Source organism: Diadema setosum, chromosome 1, assembly GCF_964275005.1.
Source record: "Diadema setosum chromosome 1, eeDiaSeto1, whole genome shotgun sequence".
Lineage (NCBI taxonomy): Eukaryota > Metazoa > Echinodermata > Echinoidea > Diadematoida > Diadematidae > Diadema > Diadema setosum.
In genome coordinates this window covers 3,658,686-3,679,843 of record NC_092685.1, presented here as the reverse complement: position 1 = coordinate 3,679,843, position 21,158 = coordinate 3,658,686, and the positions used below count along the sequence as shown (strand labels likewise).

General features: G+C 38.2%; 1 protein-coding gene across 1 annotated transcript in view; it reads left to right on the top strand.

Annotated features, from left to right (window-relative positions):
• LOC140246628 (ribosomal protein S6 kinase alpha-5-like) overlaps positions 1-21,158 on the top strand; it is an 85,786-nt gene that overhangs the window by 50,395 nt on the left and 14,233 nt on the right. The window contains exons 5-8 of the mRNA XM_072325973.1: positions 6,918-7,025; positions 9,285-9,472; positions 15,879-16,023; positions 18,719-18,883. Of these exons, the coding sequence (XP_072182074.1) occupies positions 6,918-7,025; positions 9,285-9,472; positions 15,879-16,023; positions 18,719-18,883 (606 nt within the window). The remainder of the gene's footprint in view (positions 1-6,917; positions 7,026-9,284; positions 9,473-15,878; positions 16,024-18,718; positions 18,884-21,158) is intronic.

Here is a 21,158-nt window from a genome sequence, read left to right as displayed (position 1 = left end):
TTGGAAAAGTATATAGATTTCATAAATCATGTGTTTTGTAGGAATCTTAATTGAGTGCAAAACTACTTTTCTTCTTCTTTTTTTTTTTTTTTTTTTGGGGGGGGGGGGTCTTCTTTGCGCGAGCACATAGGGATGTTGGAAAAGTCTAGATAAGAGATAACCAGATACATTGTAATTGAGGTTGGCGTGTGAAAACATGTCAAAATCATTCTCTTTAGAACTATTTAATGACCAACTGCTAAGAATTCTATCAATAACCCATGCCAAGACCCTGCTGTAATGCAGACTCATCATTCATAAATGTACATTGTAGTTCAAACAAGTCACAGGACCATGACTTTGTAAAACATGAACAAAGCAGTCATAATTGTATGTCATTTGTTATGTAGGTCCCATTATAAAAAAAACAAGAAAACGTAGGAACTGCAGCTAATTCTGCTGTCCCCATATGTTTAATGGTGACAGTAAAATTACTTTTCTGCAAACAGTTTAGAGAAAGGTGAGCATCTCAGTGGAGCTGGGTTATTCTTTGTTTTTTTCGAGAACTAACTAGCTGTGGAATGATTATTGTGGCAGTGTGGAAAAAGTGTGTTGTGCTGGTTGAAGAGTTTGTGCACGACATGCACAAATGCGTCTACTTGTATAGTGATATGGAGAATCAATTGTAAACTTAACATGTCAAACATAAATATTAGCGCTCTTTCGTCTCCCAGCGCCTCAGTTTATTTTGTGTTTTCAGAATTCATAGTATATACACCCATTTTAAAGACTGTATGGGAATCTACAAGATAAATTCTGTTGTCTGAAAATTTCTGTTTAACTGAAATGCTTACCCAATTTATGCTCTAATAAATATAACACTCATCAAAAGGGTTTGTTCAGGTTTGTCAATTAAGCAGAGTACCTGATTACTGTAAAAGTAGAAATTTTTGTGCATTCAATCCTGTAACAAAACAAAAAAACTAGCGCCAAAATAATAGCACATAAATATTTTTGCTTATCATAAAAATGTAATGTCTTGATATCGTGGAATTAAAAATGCATGAAATTAATCTTACTCTGCAGAGTGTTAGAAATTACTCACATGAAATTATCCAGTTTTACAGTAAGTGAGACCCAATTATATGGAGACTACTGTATTTGTTAAAAAAGGGCTCGTGGAGTATCGAGTTGATTTATTGTGTATTATAATTGTAGAAATGGCCACTGTCGCAGATGATCATAAAAGCCCATAGTGGTAGTCAGTGAGTGGGCTTTGGCAACTACTGTGTAATGTAATCAGATGGGGTTGGCCAAAGTTGAAGCATGTGTGTAGGAGGGGGACCTCCTATTCAGAGTAAGCAAAACATACATAAACAAGATATTCAGTCTATTGAAACACAGCCAGGGTATATCACACAAACAGTCTGATTCTATTCTATGATTACTATAGGTATCTGGACAATGATGCAACCCTGATGATATTGCTGGAATGTGGTCAAAGTCTTACTTGTATGGTAGCAGTTTATAACCAAGAGGTGTATGACTGCTGCCGTTATTGCTGCGTTTAGGTGAAATTATGGCCATTGAATTTGGATATACTGCCTTCCAAGATGAGTTCTGGTGTTTGTTTACAGCAGCCTTCGTACATGAACAGTAGTATTATATCAAAAGACATGACTGCTTGAACAACTGTTTGTCATCTAATGTAGCACAGTATCAGCCGTTTAATGTGATTGTTGTAGTCTTGTGACCATAGCATTTCTTTTTATTACTATGTTCTTGGTTTTATTGACGGAACAAACAAGAAAGTCTCTTTATTGAACTTACATGATAAGTATAGACTTCTTGGCCTTGAGGATGCGTAGGAACATTGTGTCCTTGACATATCTCTTGAGCAAAGTCACAAGAAAGTTTTCTTTCGGAAAAAAGAATATATATAACTGACATTTCACAAATAAATGAAAAGAGAAATTTGTCACTGACGTCAGAGTGAGATGATGGCAAGAGCTGACTTGACATGCCCTCTTGACACCATGATATAGGAAATGTACTGACATTTGGATTGTTAGTGCATTCACTTTACTGACTTTCTAACTAAGCTGTAGGTGGGCAAAAAACTTGCTTTTTCAGGGGTAGATTCTTCTCTGAATGTTTGTGAGAGAAGACTACATTCTTCAAAGGGATTAGACTGATATGATGTGTGCTCCAAGTTCATGGTTGAATAATGTTGACGGTTATTTTCCTGTTATTGACTTTGTTGAAGAGTGCAGGAAATGTCAAGGCTACCAGGATTGCAGAATTACCATAATGATTAGAATCATCTCCATGTGCCCAAGAATTGATCTATTCTTCATCGTTTTATTTTTACAAGAAGTGTGATCCTTATTTGGATGGAATGTATGCTAATCAGGGTAATAGGCAAACCACATTTCTGTTCCTTCCAGCTCTACAGTAGCAGGGACGTTACTGTGCTGACACATACGGTGTACACACTGTACACTGACACTCCATGCTCTGTTTCATGTCACTGTCTCAGATGTGGCTCTCTCAGAAAGTTATAATATTCTGCTGGAGGGCATCAGGGGGAGAAGGCTTAGGGGGAAGGGCTGAAGGGGAGGGACAAAAGGGGCTGCGAAACTATTAGGATACAACTTTTGTTTCACCCTAAGGGCAGTATATGATGAAAGATGTTGCATCATGGTCAGTATCGGTAGAAGCAGATAGTAAAGGATTCAGCCAGCTGTACGCATGATTTGCTTCGTCGTGTCCGGCAGTGAAAATGACTGCATTTAATGCTACAGTACTCTAGTACAGTAGAAGTCTGAGCCACATTGTAATAGTTGGAGTGTCTATTAAAAGAGAAGCCTGTCCCATTTGTATACAACTACAAGCAACTGAAAAGTCCTTCATGCAGGCAGTAGGCCAGTCTGTAAACACTGTCTTGGATGGTGATGATTCACAGCATTGTATGGCATTGTATGGCACCATAATCTGTTTTCTGATGATGATGATGATAATATTGTTAACAGTAGTAGTAATGATTATGGTAACAGTTTATGGAAGTGGTAGGCCTACTGTTCTTTCAGGTTACAAATTCAGTATGAAATACCACTTACATGTGGATGAGTATTTCTGTGTTGTCACTTGACAGTAGACCGGTTCACTTTACATTTTCAAATGTTATGCGTGCCTTTGAGACAATAGATCTTCTGGAATACCCCAAAGCTTGCCTGAGGTTTGCCTGACGTAGCATCAATTAATGTCTGCAAACATGGATTCCAAGTTCTAGAAAGTGTTTTTTAAGGTACAGGTTGATAAAATATCTCATTATTACATCAGGTTTTAAGAAACATTCAGAATTTTGAATATATTAGTCCACGGGTCTGCCGTAAATAATACCAGCTTCTCAGAGAGTCAGTCTGCAATGCCAGTTGAAAGTGTCATAAAAAGATTTGGTTTCAGGTCCGACAAGGACATTGCCCTACCATCTACTATGAAATGCACTGGGAATTCTACGTATTGTTATGAAGGGAGAAACTGGAGTAATTTATGCTAGGCAGAAAGAGACACATGCCGAGAAATGCTGTCACATTACAGCACAACTACCAGTCCTACTGTGAGGTATGTCGGTGAGTTTACGCCGGTCGTGTTGTAGCAGAAGCCTTCTCTATGCCTTGCTGCTCTGGAGCATGTTATGGTCCAGTGGGACTGCGTCATTGTCAGTGTTAGCATCATTGGTTTTCGTTATAAGGAAGGTTTTTGTTTAGGCTAGGTCATAAAATATTTTAAGTTTGTGTCAAATGATTTCATAACCTGGTTGGTAACTCAAAGGGATATAATGATAATAATAGTAATAATAATTGCATTTATATGGCACTTCATACTGGTGTTTCTAAGTATCCCTTTGAGTTACCAATGTGTTTTCAGGGAATGCACATGTATGTCTTTGAATACAGATTCATACTAATGGATTCATTCAGTTTCTTCTCATTTGATATACCGTACGTGCAGGCCAACAATACATCAACCCACCATGTCATAATACCTCTCTCTGACTCCAATATGTCTGATACCTGGTATTTATTTATTTATTTATTATTTTTTTTTTTGGTCATAAATGTGGCCAAATGTGACATGAACCTTTTTATCAATCTAGACTGTGTTGTATTACTTATGCAAATTTTATCATATCTTCATCTCTATCTTAAGCTGTCATTAATGGTGGGTCTGGCATGTTACTAATAGTGAAAATGGTCGGGTAACTTGAGCTTGTAAGCATTGAAGTTTAGCTTACGTATATGCACTGTACCTTGGGAAAGCATATACACCATTAGTTCACAATGTCTGATAGAATATCAACCACACTTCATTCCAGGAAAAATGTTTGTACAAGTATCGCTTTATGACAGAGCTTTTGATTTTTGTAAATCCATTTAGCAATTGAAGCAGAGGAACTTCCCCAGTGCCAAACTATTGCTTTTCCTGCGGGAAGTTCCTTCAAATATGACACTAATGCTAAACTTCCAATAGTCTTGATGGCCGACTCCTTGTGAAACCTGTTTCACTCCCCCCCCCCCCCCCCCCCACGTTTGCTCAGAAGATTTGATAACATGCTGAACATTAATGCAGCTATTCACAATATGCTACACACTGTAATTTATCTCTGTGCAACTGTACATGCTTCCCCTGAGGAGTAGGTTCTGTGTGTCTGTGTTTGTGTGTATGCATGATTTTGTATGGTTGTGTGTACTCATGCATGATATAAAGGAAAGATCAGCAAAATATTGTAACAGTCGGCATATTTATGTCGTAATGTACAGAAAGTACAAAGTTCATAGTAGTAACTATAGTCTATATAATTGAGCTCACTGACGATATGTTTCAAAATACAGGATCTTAATTAGGTGAAACTGATAACTTTGTTCATTCCCCCTTTATTCTGTGCAAGCTGTTATAAAAAACGGATGACTGTCTATGATAGTTTTGTTTCATATTGATATATTAGTTTTGTGTAGTACCCAGTATTTTTATGCCTCTGCCACGACGTGCCGCTGGACACATTTATTTGAATCATACCATAAGTGTTTCTTTGTGTGAACATAGTATTTTCCAAGCAGTGTACATACATTTGTACCATTAGGTCATTAGAGATTTCTGATAGATCTGCCCCTCTATACTATGACAAAACCCACATTGTTTCCTACAATTTTGTGATAGTAAAGCCCTCATTCTTTGATCAGTGCCAAGTATATCAGAAAGGAATATTGAATTCTGTTTGTCATTGGAAGTTTGAGCCCAAATGGATGCTTCTTTCATTTTATCATCAATGTTATTATTAATGTGGCATTTCAACATGAAATTCAAGGAGAAAGTTGTATTGCATGAGAAAAAGAATGTGGTGATTCTAGGTGCATATCGCTGGTTGCCAGGGGAGGAATTGTTGGTCATAATTTACGAACAACAATCTTCCATGAAATTGGATGGAAATTGAGAAGTCTTTGTCCAAGAGGGCTTCTGCTGTGGCATCGTCACAGCAACCAGTAAAGAGAACACCAATATCTAGTCTTTCATTAGGACTGTCAGTTTGATGCTGTACTCTGTGAGTTTCTGTGGTGAGTCATAATTCCAGGAAGTGTCTTTAGGGCCAATCCAAGCTACATAATGTAAAGAGATACACATTAGTCTTCGGAGACATGAGAACCTCTGCAATGACTTACTGGGAATGTGATGTTGTTTCATGCCATGTTCAGAGTGTGGATTGCATATCATGGAAAGTATTTTATGGAACCCTTCCTTCATCTATCCTATAATATTTCCTACCAGCAACTCTTTATTTGTATGTGTACTGATCTTCCTAAAACACACAGATAGAAAGAAGTGTTTTACCTTCAGTCAAAGAGAACAGATGGTTAAACTTGTAGATTCATAATGGACTGAAATGCTTCTGGTTCTCAGCCTACTGCCTGGATGATGGATGGCATTTGAATGCCTCACTTACCATTGGTAGACAGACTGGGAAAAGAAAATGTGATCTTCCTTGGCCAATTACCAGTGCTTACCCTTCTTGTAGAGACTGGTACGTCTTGTAGAGACTGGTACAATACATCCACATATCACAAACATGTATGGCATGGATGCAGACACTGATACCTTGACCATCCCATCACACAAACGTTAGATGCAGAGAAGATTAGATGGCTTTCTACAGTCTTTGGTTGATAATAATATCCACTGCTACAATTTCATGTTGATATTTCATGATATACCTGAGTGCTCATTAACCTACTAATGAAAGTGAAAATGTGCAACAGATGCATCAAAGCTCAACAGTGGATGATATCTATACTGTAGTAAATTGTGTGAGAGGAAATCTCTCGTGCTTGTTTTCCCTATCATGTCAGAGAAAATGAAGGTTTGATGAGAAATTGATCATGCCTTGCAGTTTCTTCAGCATTGTGTGTCTGTTTTAGTGTGTGATCTGGTGAATAGATCCCATTTTCCTTTGGCATGTACTAAGTTTCTTCCTCCTCTTCCTCCCCCTCCGCCTCTGTGTCCTACTCTTCCCCTTTCTCCTCTGTTTCTCCTCCTCTTCCTGTTGCTCTTCTTCCCCTCTTTCTCCTCCTCTTCCTCATCCTCATCCTCTTCCTCCCCTTTCTCCCCTCCTCTTCCTCCCCATTTTTTATCTGTCTTTTTAACATATCTCATTCTTTGTACTCTGTTTCTTATCTCTTCCAATTTCTGCAGCCAAGTAACACAGATGACATTATATCATTATTTTTATTTTTATACATTCCATGATTTGTCCAATGTTCAGTATACATCAAGCTCTTGGATTGCTGCAGTGCTTTGCCTACCATGTTGTATTACTTACTGTGAGTGAAATAGCACCGACTATTTTCTTTCTCCTTTCTGCTGCTGTCTGGATGTGCCTCCAGCTGGGAATCATTTATCGTGACATCAAGCTGGAAAACATTCTCCTGGACAAGGATGGCCATGTTGTTCTCACCGACTTTGGACTCAGCAAGGAATTTCTTCCAAACACAGTGAGTGCTTGAATTTTACATCTCATTCAAAAATGTCATGATCATTATTAGCTGCTTGTTTCAAGAGTCTTGAGGCTTCCTCGAGTGAGATGTGAATATGAGAATGTTTTATGAAATAAAGTCTGATGTCACTGCCAAGCCTTTTAAAGTTATTAATTAGGAGCATTCTTGTAACTTTCTTGTAGCATTCTTGAAGTATTATTCCTCAGGAATAGTCATATTCAAAAGCAATGTATTCTGTCATATTTTTGAGCATTCACTTAAAACATTTTGTATGAGCCAGCTAGTGGGGGGGGGGGGGGACCCCACAGCAAGCTTTTGACTTACGAGACTATTACAATTTTGCCTCATCATTTTACAGTGATCTTGAGGAAAACATTATTTCACAAGTAAAGGAATATCAAGTTTTTGTAAACAGAATTTATGACCGAGAGTTGAATAAGGAAATAAATGAAATGATATGCTCTCCCTCATATCCACATTGTGTGGTTAGCTCTTGGAATCGAGAATGATTATGATCCTGATGTAGGCTTGTAGTTGGGTTGAGTTCAATAATACCATTATCAACGGAATCTGTTGCGGTTGTATGGTTACCACAATGGTATTCAGACTGTAAGTTTTGGGCAGTTTCTCTTAAAACATGAATTTTCTGTTGCAGCTTTACTTGTGCTTTAAATAATCATGCTAACCAAACTGGTATAAGTCCCAAGGAACAATTTATATTTTCTCATTGTAACATCCCTTCGTTATTTAATGCAGAATTTTAAAATCAGCTTTGTGCACTAGCAGGTGTTATCTTTATTTGAGAGTTTAGTCAAGAAAATAGATGGGCTTGTTCATAAAGAGAATGCAAGCTATGACCTCAATGAGGGAGACTTTGTAAATCTATAAATCTCTCTCCATATCTCAGGAGTTTCCTTGTCATAGGTGCCTAGGGAATGGCATCTGCCACAATACAACAGAAATTAGGGTGTGCCTGCAAATATATTGCCCATTTAGCTAGCCTTACAACTTCAATTAGAGCAGGTGAACGGTTCAGCAGGTGTGGCTCTTTAATTAGCGTAACCCTGGTCAAGACATCCATCTTGTTCAAAAAGAAGCAGTTTGATGTTGGACTCTGGTGCCTTCTTACAATATAGGATATCTCATCCATCATGTGCAAAGTAAAAAACATCCTCAAGAGTCTTGTGGATGATTGCAGTAAATACTCCACTATTTGTTATCCCTCTTGTTTTAGTTTGTGGATCATCAGCATGTGATAAAAGAGTGATGTATCTTACTGTTATTGGTTTCTTACAATTATTAAAGTAATAGGCACCAGTGTGTAGAAATGCTGCAGGTCCTTATCACTGTTAAAGGGAAGGTAAACCCAAAGAGCAATGTGGATTGAGTGAAAGCAGCAACATTAGTAGAACACATCAGTGAAAGTTTGAGAAAAATCGGACAATCGATGCAAAAGTTATGAATTTTTAAAGTTTTGGTGTTGGAACCGCTGGATGAGGAGACTACTAGAGGATATGACGTATGAGTGGACAACAATACAAAGAAAATATAAAGGATATTCAACAAAAATTCACTTTTCTAGAATTATGAAAGAGCAGTGGACCAACCGCTTTCAGAAAGCAGGGGGTTTAATTGCTACCCTCAACATATGTCAATATCAAGTTGATGGAATTTGTAATTTTCATGAAAAATGGATTTTTGTAGTATTTTCTTTATATTTTCTTGATATTGTAGTCCACTCATACGTCATAACCTCTAGTAGTCTCCTCATCCAGCGGTTCCAACACCAAAACTTTAAAAATTCATAACTTTTGCATCGATTGTCCGATTTTCTTCAAACTTTCACTGATGTGTTCTACTAATGTTGCTGCTTTCACTCAATCCACATTGTTCTTGGGGTTTATCTTCCCTTTAAAGGGCAGAACTCTTGTCAATTATTTTGTCTGTATGTTGACTTGAATCAGATGAATATGATTTTGGGATTAGGAACTGGGTTGATCTCAATTACTGAGTTTGAATGCATTGATTTCTGTTTGTGAGACCTTGTTGTCAACTGATAATCATGTACATAGGCACATTTCTCTTCATATGCAGTGCAATGTACACCTTAAACCATGCTTTATTTACAGATCGGAATACTTTAATCCAGAGCATGAGAGTTTTACAAGTATGATGTTTATGTTTCTCCTTGCCTGTTAACAGAGTTTTTTTTTTTTTTCTTTTACATTCACAATCTTTTCTACCATTATTTTCAAGGATGGGAAAGCATACTCCTTCTGTGGCACCATAGAATACATGGCACCAGAGGTCGTGAGAGGGGGTTCTAAGGGTCACGACAAGTCTGTGGACTGGTGGTCACTGGGTGTCCTCACCTATGAACTCTTGACCGGGGCTTCCCCTTTCACTGTGGAGGGAGAGAGGAATTCGCAGTCAGAGATATCGCAGTGAGTGCCCAATTTTGATTGATTTAGTGAATGATTCCCAATGATGGAATATTTCATCCATGCCAAATTCCTCTCCAAGGAGACATACAAAATTAATTGACATCTCATTTAGTTTGTTTTTATTAAAAGTGCACCCATCATTTTGGGTCTAGATACTGTATATACATCATAGAATTTGTGCTTTATTTCATCATTATTTTGTTTTCTTTGGTGATAATTTGTCATGTATGTTTAATGGCTAGTATTGATATTTTCAACTGATTATTTATACTTATGGGTGTATAGAGCATGAGAGTGGATTGGTAATCTACCATTTTGTATTACCAGTGGCATAGAGGTTTGAATAATTGCACATCTCAGAAGTCTAAACCTGTCCGATGTACAATTGCTGTAGGTATTGTGCTCTCCCTGTTTATAACACAGCGTCCATGAACAGTCGCAGCGGACGGGGGCAATTAACTCACTGTTTTCATTTTGACCTGACCTCGCTTTCCTCTTGAACGAACACGTTTCGCACGAAAACCGCTAGGAAAGTGTCGCAGCAAAACTGCTGTAACTTTACTATTCATTCATATTTTTTGATAATCCAAATGGTTATGAAAAGTAAAAACCTCATTTTAACCTGCCGTTATGTTAACTTTTTTAAATAACGACGATAAAATATTACAAAATGGATCATAACTTCACTCTCAAAACGGAAAATAATTGTCAGAAATCGTTGCTAAAATTTCACATTTTGACTTCGTGAACAACAAAAAACTTTCAAGTATGTTACTAAGTATTATTTCTTTCCGGAACTCTATAAATATCACATTCGAGAAGTCATGCGTCCGGATATGTCTGGAAATAAGCGAAAGTGGTGCACTTTCTACCTTCGTTCCGATCACGAAATTTCATAGTCATTCGCATATGAGAAGACAGGGTACAGTCCCACGTACCCACATCTTTGTCGCTCTAACGTCACCTGTACTTCAGTGCTGTACGGCTCTGCTGTACTCTGATCGTAACTCGTACCGGGAATTCATAATTGTAATGTTACTTACTATAGTGCAGTAAAATCTGCGTCAAGTCCGAATAATCCAATGTCATGAGGCTATCATGAATTTGCAACTGCATAAATGGTATCATAGCCGATAGATATTCAATTTTTTGCTGCATTCTTTTTAATAGGTCAGTTCTGATAACGTAAGTGCTTGTCTTTGAGGTGGCAAAGTCCCCAGCACACTGCTACATTGTACTTATCGACACCCCGCGTCCCACTCTCATAGCATGCATGTGTACTAGGCATCCTCAGCAGCCACCTCGCATCGCACAGTAACAGTACGCTGCATTGCATCGACCAATCAGCTCGCTGGATCGAAGCAGCATGGGAAAGTCCATTCATTGCGCAAGCGCAAATCAGTTTTTCTTAGAATATAATGTCATTATTCTGGTTTGCTGCTCCAAGATTTCTGACAAGATACCTCATTTATTTTCACTTGTAACTTCAAAAATAGGTCTTCAGCAAAGCGAACAGGGCTACATTAATGTCTGCACATGTCTTATGAATATGTATGTCAAGTTTCATGAATATTAAGTGGTGCGTCCAGATGTGTCTGGAAATAATCGGACGGTAGTTTTCCGAGACAGAGAAACATGAAATATTGAATAACTTAAAAAGTTCTTGATCGTTTCTCCTGATTTTTTGTATGTAGATAGAAATCATGATTTTGCATTGATACTGAAAGTTTGAGCGATTTTGGTCAATGTATAGCGGAGATATGAGAAGGTGAAATTTTGGTGAAAATGAGAACGCCCGATTCGCACTGCCTCGGTGACGGTTGAAAATTCAAAACGTTTCGTGGGTTTCGGGGGAGTTAATTATAGTCGTCCGCTGCGACTGTGATTATTAGTTTTGAAGCTTTGCTCCATCATGTTGCAAGCTTCTAAGCTATGCAGATAGCAGAAATACTAGTATGTTCATCTTTATACAAAGGACTTTCATGTCAGTATGAGTCAGGATGTACAAACCATTTCTTCGATATAAACTGTATAGGTTGTTCTGTCCAAAACAATCCCCTATCGATTCAGAGTGGAAGAACCCCGGTTAACTGTAATTTACATGAGCCTTTCCACTTCCTGTTTGCCACATACTTTGTGGTGCAATTATTTCTCCCAAATGCTATTCGGATAGAGTCTGTAGAGACACACATACAGACACAAAGGCACGCATGCATGCACACACACACAGCCACACAAAATTCATCCCCGTTATCCATGCAACCATCTGGCAGTTCCCCTTGTGTTAACCTAGGCATCACCAGTGGTTTATTCTTGAATTGTGCACACCATGTGATCCTTTACAGTTTGGTCTTTCCTTGGGCAATCTCTGGCACATTTGCTTTTTCTGAAGGCAGTTTTCTGTATCACACTGACCCATATAGTCATCCACGTGTGAAGGCTTCCCAGCTGGACAGCTACAATAATTTTTTTTCTTTTTTTTTGTGGGGGGGGGGGTGGCCTTTTGTTAGGGATGATAGTGCATGGTATTCATCTGATAGAAAGAAAAGACAGAAACATAACATACTTAACCAAAGGACTTTCTTGCATGAACGTCTTACCCTTTCAGATCTCAAAAGAATCATAAACCCAAACACAGATATTTCCTTTCAAGCTAGCTTTTATTGACAGGTGCTCTCAGTGGTCAAATCAGACATCCATTGTACAATATGGCGGAGACTAGTATACACCTGCCTACTAGTGTCTCTCTTCTGAGTTTCTTAATCTTGATACATGGGCAATAATGGAAGACAATGTATCTTGACAAGCAGGTGTGAACACACTATTAATTTGTGACATGAATGGTAATGGAGTAAATTTACTTACACTGAAGTTGGCTGGAAATAAAGACATTGATTACATTTGGCTCTTGGTATGCTATATACCCTAGACCTGCTGCTGTAACTCATCAACAACTGAAATAAATTTTAACAACCTGTAAATATCAATATTACATGGATGACACCAACTGGGCCATGGGACTAGTATAAACGGCATGTGTTGGAAAAGTGGAGAAGTGTGACTAAACAAACAATACCTTAACCAAACAGGAAATGAACAAAGATACAGTACTTTTTGTGCCTGCGAGGAGACTTGTTCATACTTGCGTTTTGAGATGCAGTCTATTTTTTTTTAGTCCACACTGCAGCAACTCAGTGACAGCAATGTCTAGCTAAGAAAACAGACGGTTTCCACTTGCGCAGACTCGGGAGCATTCATAGTGCCGTGAGGTGCTTCTCAGCTGTAATAGTTAGTATATATGTGATTAGTGCTTCCAAAGAGAAAGTGTGTATCCTGAAACAAGCGAGTTTGCATTTCGCGTGCTGAAAAGAACACCCTCTGGATTTCAGCGCCACTTGGTTAATATTATAAGAGGTCTCATACATTTAGGTTTATGTGTACTTAACATCAATTGGTTACTGGGGATCACATGCATTGTTCATTCATATACTTATGGTCATGAATATGCTTAACCGGATTCACAACGAGAATTAGCAGACACCTAGTATCTTGCGTGCCTAGAAGGTCTCTGGCCGAATTGTGATTGTGCAACACCAAACAAACAAATAAGAAGGAGGGCGCAAATGCTACAGCCCTATTTTGTTAACACCTGTATATCACCAATTTTTGATGGGATACCTTTTTTTTTCCCGGAACTTGTTTCCATTAAAAAAAAATTAAATAAACAAATAAAAAAATTTTATATTCTTTGGCAAACTTTATTTGCATGGTAGGGAAGTGTGAAAAAGAATTCTATGATATCTGTGTTTTCTATTTGTTTGGTGATGTCAGCTGACATTCTCGAAAGTCTAACCAGTGAGGTCACCATTGAAGGAACTTGTTTGATGGTGATATGTTTGGTATGTGAGAGGACCACTCGATGTAAAGTGATGTGAATAGCTAATTGGCATCACTGACGTATGTACTCAGGATTTAAAGAGTGCCTTATTAATGGCAACTGTGTGTTTGCACTCAACATTTGACTTCATTTTTGTTGCAAGTGAGTGACAAGCAGTTGGCTTCACAAACAGCAGTAAGAGCATTTTCAGCTGATAAAAATGATTATGTATCATGAATTCGAAAATATATTGATTCAGGGGTGTCATCTAGTAACTTGAGATACAACTAGATTTGAGCTGACCTAGAGTTGTTGACGTAACAGAAACTTATTTTTAAAAAGACTACATTTTGTATCTTGAAGCAAAGAGGTCATGCGAATTTGATACGTCTGTTGATGTCAAATCTATTATTGAAGATACCACCATCAGATCAATTGAAATGGCAGGTTTTATGACCTATTTGCTGCTTCTAGAAATGTTAAGTCAAGAGCCTTTTATCATAGCTGGTTGATTTGTGCAGTCCACATATTTCCTCAGAAGTTGTTATCTCCAAATGCAAGATCGCCTTTATTGTGTACTGAGTAAACAAACCCTGCTCTGTATGAGGCAGAATGACAAAGATAATATTCACACATTCAGAATGTGCGCATCGTATTGTTATCCTGATTGAAGGGCTTGCTGCGTTTATACATGCCTTTGAAGAGGAATAGTTGTGTGAGCAATGTTGAAATTAACATGAGAGACTACATTGAGACAGTACAATTATTATTAGGCGCTTTCTGGAACAAAATAATCGAAAGGGATGGATTTTGCAACTCTGAATAGTGTACCTTGTTACCTCAGCGGCAGAAGGTCGTCAAATGCCAGACTTTTGAACTAAAAGCCAACAGATGTTGTAGATAGAAGTAGGCTGTTCCTGTTTTTAGAATATCATGATCTGCTTTAATTCCTGATCGTGTCCTCTCGTAGTGACCTCTGTCCACCAGAGGGCAGTACCAGATCACAGCCTAAGATCAGCCTCCTTGTGGCCACTGACTTTGGTGGTACAGTAATTTGTTTTTCTCGGTCAGTGCACCCAGTCATTGGATGCAACATGTGGAACGCGCATCCATTTTTACCTTGACTGTACTTTGTGTTGTTGGCATAAAAAAAAGGACAGATACAATTCACACAGTAGAGGAGGTTGGTCGAGATAAAATTTTCAGTATCACAATACAAGTTGTAGATGTATTTAGCATGCATGATACAGTTTTAGATTCTAACCCATTTCTTCATTTTCTCTGCAGTTGACATATTTTGTCTAATGTGTGCTGAAAGGATCTTGTAATCCCCTCCCCCCCCCCCAAAAAAAAAAAAAAAAAGAAGAAGAAGAAGATGAAGAAGAATGTGTCTATAAATAAGAGTTTCTGTGTAGTAGGTATTACACATTATGATGGGTTATTATTTATTGCTCTGAGACATATCAAGAAGTGCTATCGATAAAATGTTCATGTCATAGTCAGTGACTGATAAAGTAAGATTATTTCTGTGCTAGGCAAACAGTGATAGAGTAAGTTCCCTATCTGCCTAATCTTTTCAGAAATAAACTAAGTGTACATATACAGTAGGTGCAAATATTCATGACATTGTGTGAGACAAGTGATTGCCTCATGCAATTGTGTGGCAAATACTCAAAACTATTCATATTGATTTTGAATTAATCTCATAGCCATTTGTATCCTTCACATTTATCATGACATGTAATAGGTCCCTGTCTCCTTTCCCCCTTCATGTTTTCTCTATCTGCTGTCACACTGGCAAAAGATCACAAATTTTATCATTATGACCTTACAGATCTCAAAGATCTTCTTCTCTTTTTTTTTGGGGGGGGGGGGTGGGGGGTGAGGGAATTACAAGATTCTTCCAGCACATATCAGACAAAATATATCAACTGCAGAGAAAACGAAGAAATGAGATAGAATCTAAAACTGTATCGTGCTTGCTAAATACATCTATTGTGATGCTGACAATTTTATCTCGACCAACCTCCCCTTCTGTGTGAATTGTAACTGTCCTTTTTTACACCAACAACACAAAGTTTTGCGAGTGTGACCACAAACTTCTTGCAAAACTTCCCACTCAAACTAGTGGTATTTCCCAGACCCCTGCCAATCTTCTTGATCTTTGGGCGGTGTGAATGCTAGCAACTGAAACTTTGGAAAGTTTGTCACTTGACCAGTCTGCTATCTGTTCCTGGAGCGTGTGGTCATGGTGATGTACAGGTGTGCATTGTTATATCACAATCACAATTGCCAGCTGTCAGATGGCACGCTCTTTCTTTTCCCTTGAATATACACGTCAGTGACCCAAATTTCAAGAACTTAAAGAAAGAGAAGTTTCTCTGCCAGTGTGGATGGACGACGAGAGGTTGTGAAGACTTCATGATCTTAAACTTTGTAATATTTTGCCAGTGTGACCACGACTACTGCAGACACAACACATATTGCATGATGTTCTTAATCTTTGTATTTTTGCATTTCCATTCCAAGGCGAATCCTGACTTGTCACCCACCCATGCCAAGTACATTCTCCAAAGAAGTGAGGGATTTCATCAACAAGCTGCTGATTAAGGACTCTCAGAAGCGACTTGGCTCCCAGGGAGTTGAAGAGATCAAGGAGCACCCATTTTTCAAGGTAGGCATCTACCCTCATTGGAAGGAAGGGGGAATGGGGAGGAGGTACCTAGAATGGTTAGGGTAAACAGATTGTCTTTGCATAGGCTTAAGTATCAAAGAAATTACATGCAGATATTCATGGTTAGGGTAAACAGATTGTCTTTGCATAGGCTTAAGTATCAAAGAAATTACATGCAGATATTAATGAGAATCAATGTGACTTGGATGAAATGGTCAATGCCTCCAGAAAATGATAATAAAAAAACCCATCAAAAATTAAAATGACTCAAATAAGAGAAACAACTCTAATTCATGTGGTCTTTTCTTTTGTGCAGAAAAAAAAAAATGTCTGCTTTTGGAAAGGAGGAAGACATCAGGGAAAATTGTGTTTTAAAACATCGTTATGAGTCATTACATAAACATGGGATTTTGCTATGAATGGCAACGGAATAAAAATGGAACTGAAAAGTCTCACTTGACTTTTAGTATTTGCACTGGCTTCAGCCCAAATAATGACTAGCATCAGATAACATTGCTCTGTATATCATTGATTTAAGAAGGAAGGAAATTGAATGTGTGACCTCACAAATGTATCGATGTGGATGTATTGTCGATTATGTAGTCTATAAATGTGATGTAAATTAGGTGATCATTTCAGCAGACTCTTATAACTACATTCTCTAAATGGCCATTTTTTTTTTTCCTTCATGAATGATTTATTTAAAAGTCAAATTATTTGGAAAAGTAACGAGGATTCTATTATTATGCTCAACTGGTCAGAATTTTACACTGCAGAGTTGGCAGAACAGATCCAATGAGGTCTTTTGAGTGGCTTTGCTGTTTTGTTGTTTTGTTTAATTTTGCTAAGTTTTCTGGTATCTAGGAAAATCCTGCATTTGGTGAAAATTTTGAGTTGAATTTTCACATGAGCCTTGTACACTGAAACAAACAAACAGACAAACAAACAAAAAATGGTCTTTCAGCATATCCCGAGGAGTACACTGTGGCACTGGAAAGTGCCAAGATATGTCATGTTTTAGTACTGTGAAAGAGAGAGATATGTGCAGCAGCTTTGGTAAATCTGACCCATAAGATGGTTATCCTGTTTATGTGTGATGACACATCCACAGTCGTTATCTGTCTGGCATTTAGTCTCTTGTGGCATTTTAGACTAGAACTCTGATGTCTTTACCTTCCTGCTATACTGTATCTTGACTTAATTACAACCATGTCTTTGAACGGAACGTACCATTTTGCGACCATGAATTATATGTTGATAGGTGTGCAGAAGGTACTACATATTTGTACCGAAATTAGCCATCACTATTTGAGACACTCTTCCTACATGCACAGACAGTTGGTATGTTGTATGCATGAATCCTCCCAAATTTAAATAAAAAAACTGGCAGTAATTTACTGTTGAATTTCCAGTTAATTTCAACATTACCTGTTTTCCTGTCATGGTATGCCCTTATGTCTCTCCAGTCACAGTCGTATATTGTCCATCTAATCCTCCCAAATGATTTCTTTGTTGTGATAATGTCTTTACCAAGAACCTGGGAGAGTTACAGGATCCACAGCAGTGATCAAAGGTCGGCCGCCAGTAAAGGGCAAAGTCTGATATTTTAGAATTCATTCAGTAAAGCTCATAAAACATCAAATGAAATTTAGTGAAAGTTAGCTAAAGTAGATTCCATATGGTTAACATCTGGTACAGAACAGGATCAAACTCTGAAATTTCAGTAGTTTCAACAACTTCAAAAGTGCTTGACCAAATGTAAAACTAACTTAAAGCTAGCTTCATACCAGCATTATCATAACAGACATAAAAACTGTAGAAATACGTGGTATGATCAAAATTTGTAAAAGGGTAAATACTGATAGAAATGTTCACTGTCTGGATAGAAGAAGGTTTGGGCCAGAGAACAAAGTGACTTATTAGACAATCAAACAAGTGAAATTCCAGATATTGAAACAATGAACAGTTTGCAGATGATATACCTGCTCTGAAACAGAGAGGCGTAATGTGATGATGCAAGAGTATTACAGCCATTCCCAATGTCACCTGTTGCTACATGTAACCCGTTTAAGATGGTTTAGTTTTGTTTTGTTTCTCAATCATGCAGAACTGTAGAAAAGAAATTTTATGGACTGAAACTATACAGGCTTTAGAAAAGGGAGCTAACACAGTTTTGCAGTGTTTTGAGAGTAATTTCAGCCTTTATATACTTCACAGTATAGTAAGACTTACATCACATCATCAGCATTCCTAGAACACCCAGAGTTTACATTAGGGGCTGACAGTTGTCATTGTAATGTATGCACGCTATTTGTTCGCTTGTTTGCACTCTGAAGGACACAGGAGTTTGTATCTGTGCACAGCTCACAGGGAACAATGAATACTTTATTGTATGAAACCACATTGATATCATTAGTATTGATTCAGTCACAAAACACATGTACATCATGTGATATACACAAACCAGAAAAAGAAATATAGTGAAAGGGGAAGAAATGTGGGCGCGGGATTCCAGGAGCTAAATATAGAGCTGTTTCCCGGGAGGCGTGAGATCCCACGTAACTGGTTCATGTAGTGTCTTTGTGATGAATGTACAGTTTGAATACTGTATATCAGCGTGCATGTACTCTTGTTACAAAATTGTCAAACTTCAGTTAAATGGATTGAAAATTGCCTTTATGGATTCTGTCAACAGTCTCTGAACTGGGACGACATAGCTGCCAAGAAGGTTCCCCCTCCGTTCCGGCCCCACATCAATGGTGAACTGGACACTAGCAACTTTGCAGAGGAGTTTACATCCCTCATCCCAGCAGACTCACCTGCAGACATCCCCAAGACAGCGGATGCCAGAGTCTTCAGGGTGAGTTTGTGAGCCAAAATCTGAACAATCTTACAATAGTTTTTTATCTTTCCAAAGAAAATGTAACATGAAACATCACAGTCTTGTGTAGAGTGTACCCCTATTATTTACCCAAAAGGCAGGGAAGGGTTGGGGGTTGGAGGGGTTGATGTTACCCCAAAACTGCCGTTACGTTTTCATAATTGCCATCACCACAAACAGAGCACAGGACTTCAACAGATGCAACTTAGAGAAAACTGATACCCTTTGATGTTGGCTATGGTTATTTGCTCTTTTTTGTTTTTGTTTTTGTGTGTGAATAGCGACAAGTTTCTCTGTATGAAAAATTTCAAGTTATATTTTGAAATTATCAGCACTTTTGACTACCTGTGTTCAGCTACTTGTAGATTTCACTAGTTCAGTAATAAATTTTTGTGTATCTTTTCCATTCAAGCTTTGCAGTATCCCATGCTCAGTGCAGCTCAAAATGATCTGTATCAAGTGTGTGCTTGCAGCCATGACTTTGGTTTTGTGTATGTGTGTGTGTGTTTAAGATACACCTCCTCCCCACCAAATGTAAGTCTTTGTAATAATGTTTTAAAGATTAAGCTCCCTATCCATAAAATTTCATGTTCAATCAGTTTGTTTGCAACTATCTGTGCTATCTTCTAGTACTACTGTCTGATCTTGCTCATACATCTATCATTATTGAAAGAAGACAATTGTTCTCATTTATGATGCTAGACACTTCAATTTTGATTTGACAGGCATGTCTGGATGGCTTCTTCTTCTTCTTCTTCTTCTTCTTCTTCTTCTTCTCCTCCTTTGTTTTACTTTGCCTTGAGCTCATGTACAATAGAAGAGCAACAAAAACTGTCATCCATCAGGACAAATAAGTTGCAGACAGCATTACCTGTGTGCTGTCCATGAAAAGTGACCTCATTAGCGAGGATTGACTCCTCCGGTTGCCTCTCAGTCATGCGTCATTACCACATCTTGGAGCTCTGACGCGCTTGCTTTATACATGAGACACCTCATGTCAAGAAAAGGGTAGATTCCGAGGGTCCTATTAGGGAGCCATCCCAGGGCACCACTGATTTGTTGTGCCTGTGTGAGTTCAACAAAAAAAAAAAAAAAAAGAGAAGAAGTAGAAACGGTCAAACTTGATATTTTATTACCAACTTTCCATGAGTCACCTCCTAAGTAGAAGCGCTTGCATTGAAAAATAAAATTTTCCATTCATAGCTGTGATGTTGCCGTATATGTGATATGTGTAGTCTCCTACTTCTTAGTTATCAATGAAGAACAGGTCTAAAATCAACATATTGTTGATTGTTAAATTTCCTACTTGATGGTAAGCAGCTACGATGTACTTTCTGAAAAAGTGCCGTAGTCTGTGTTGAACTTTTCATTGGGAGCTGCCCGAAAAGCTACAATGTGAATCCAACATGAGGGCATTTTAGTATGAGTCTGCACCTCCAGACAGCAGGTCATTAAAAACCCATCTGTGTTTATTATGGGCAGTCTTTGCCATCAGACGGCTCGCATGACTGAAGAACAGAGAAGATGGTACATGTTCCGCTGACTCTAGCCAGCGCTAGATTGTAGTAAGGATCTACTACTGTGGTATCCTACCGAAAAGACAACAGAGATGACAGAGATAAATAGCTTGAGTGATGCTAGGCCACAGAATCACATTAATTATCGTGTAATTATCAGGCTTCCGTCAGGGGAAGAGAAAGGAGGGGAGGGCGGGAAGGGGTGGAAAGATCGCCCACAAACAGTGGCAGGAGATGTGGCAAATTTTGCTAAAAGCTGTCACATTTATGACGAACAGAAACAGGATTATGCTTACATAATGGATTTCTACACTGTGTAGTGTGACTCATGGTTTTGCAGAAAAGGTGGCATAATTAGGAAGAAAGAAAACTACCGGTATATCTCCATTATGCAGTGTATGAAGCATGAATGATTGATAGTATGTCATGGTGCACTGTCATTCCATATCTCTCTCTCTCTCTCTCTCTCTCTCTCTCTCTCTCATTCGCGTTGAGTCATTATTTGTTCCACTTGACAATTAATTGTAAATTGAACTTCCCACTGTATGTGGGTCCAGTCATTAGTCTTCCTTGCTGTCTCAAAGGTGTGTTAAGTTAAGTCCCCTGCACATTGCCAATGTAATATTTCTCTTATATTGTATTCATTTCCAATATAGATACTTGACACAGTATACAAGTCTGTGTGTTTATGTTAAGTGAGAAAATTTGTTTTATTTCCTACATGACTGGCAACTTTT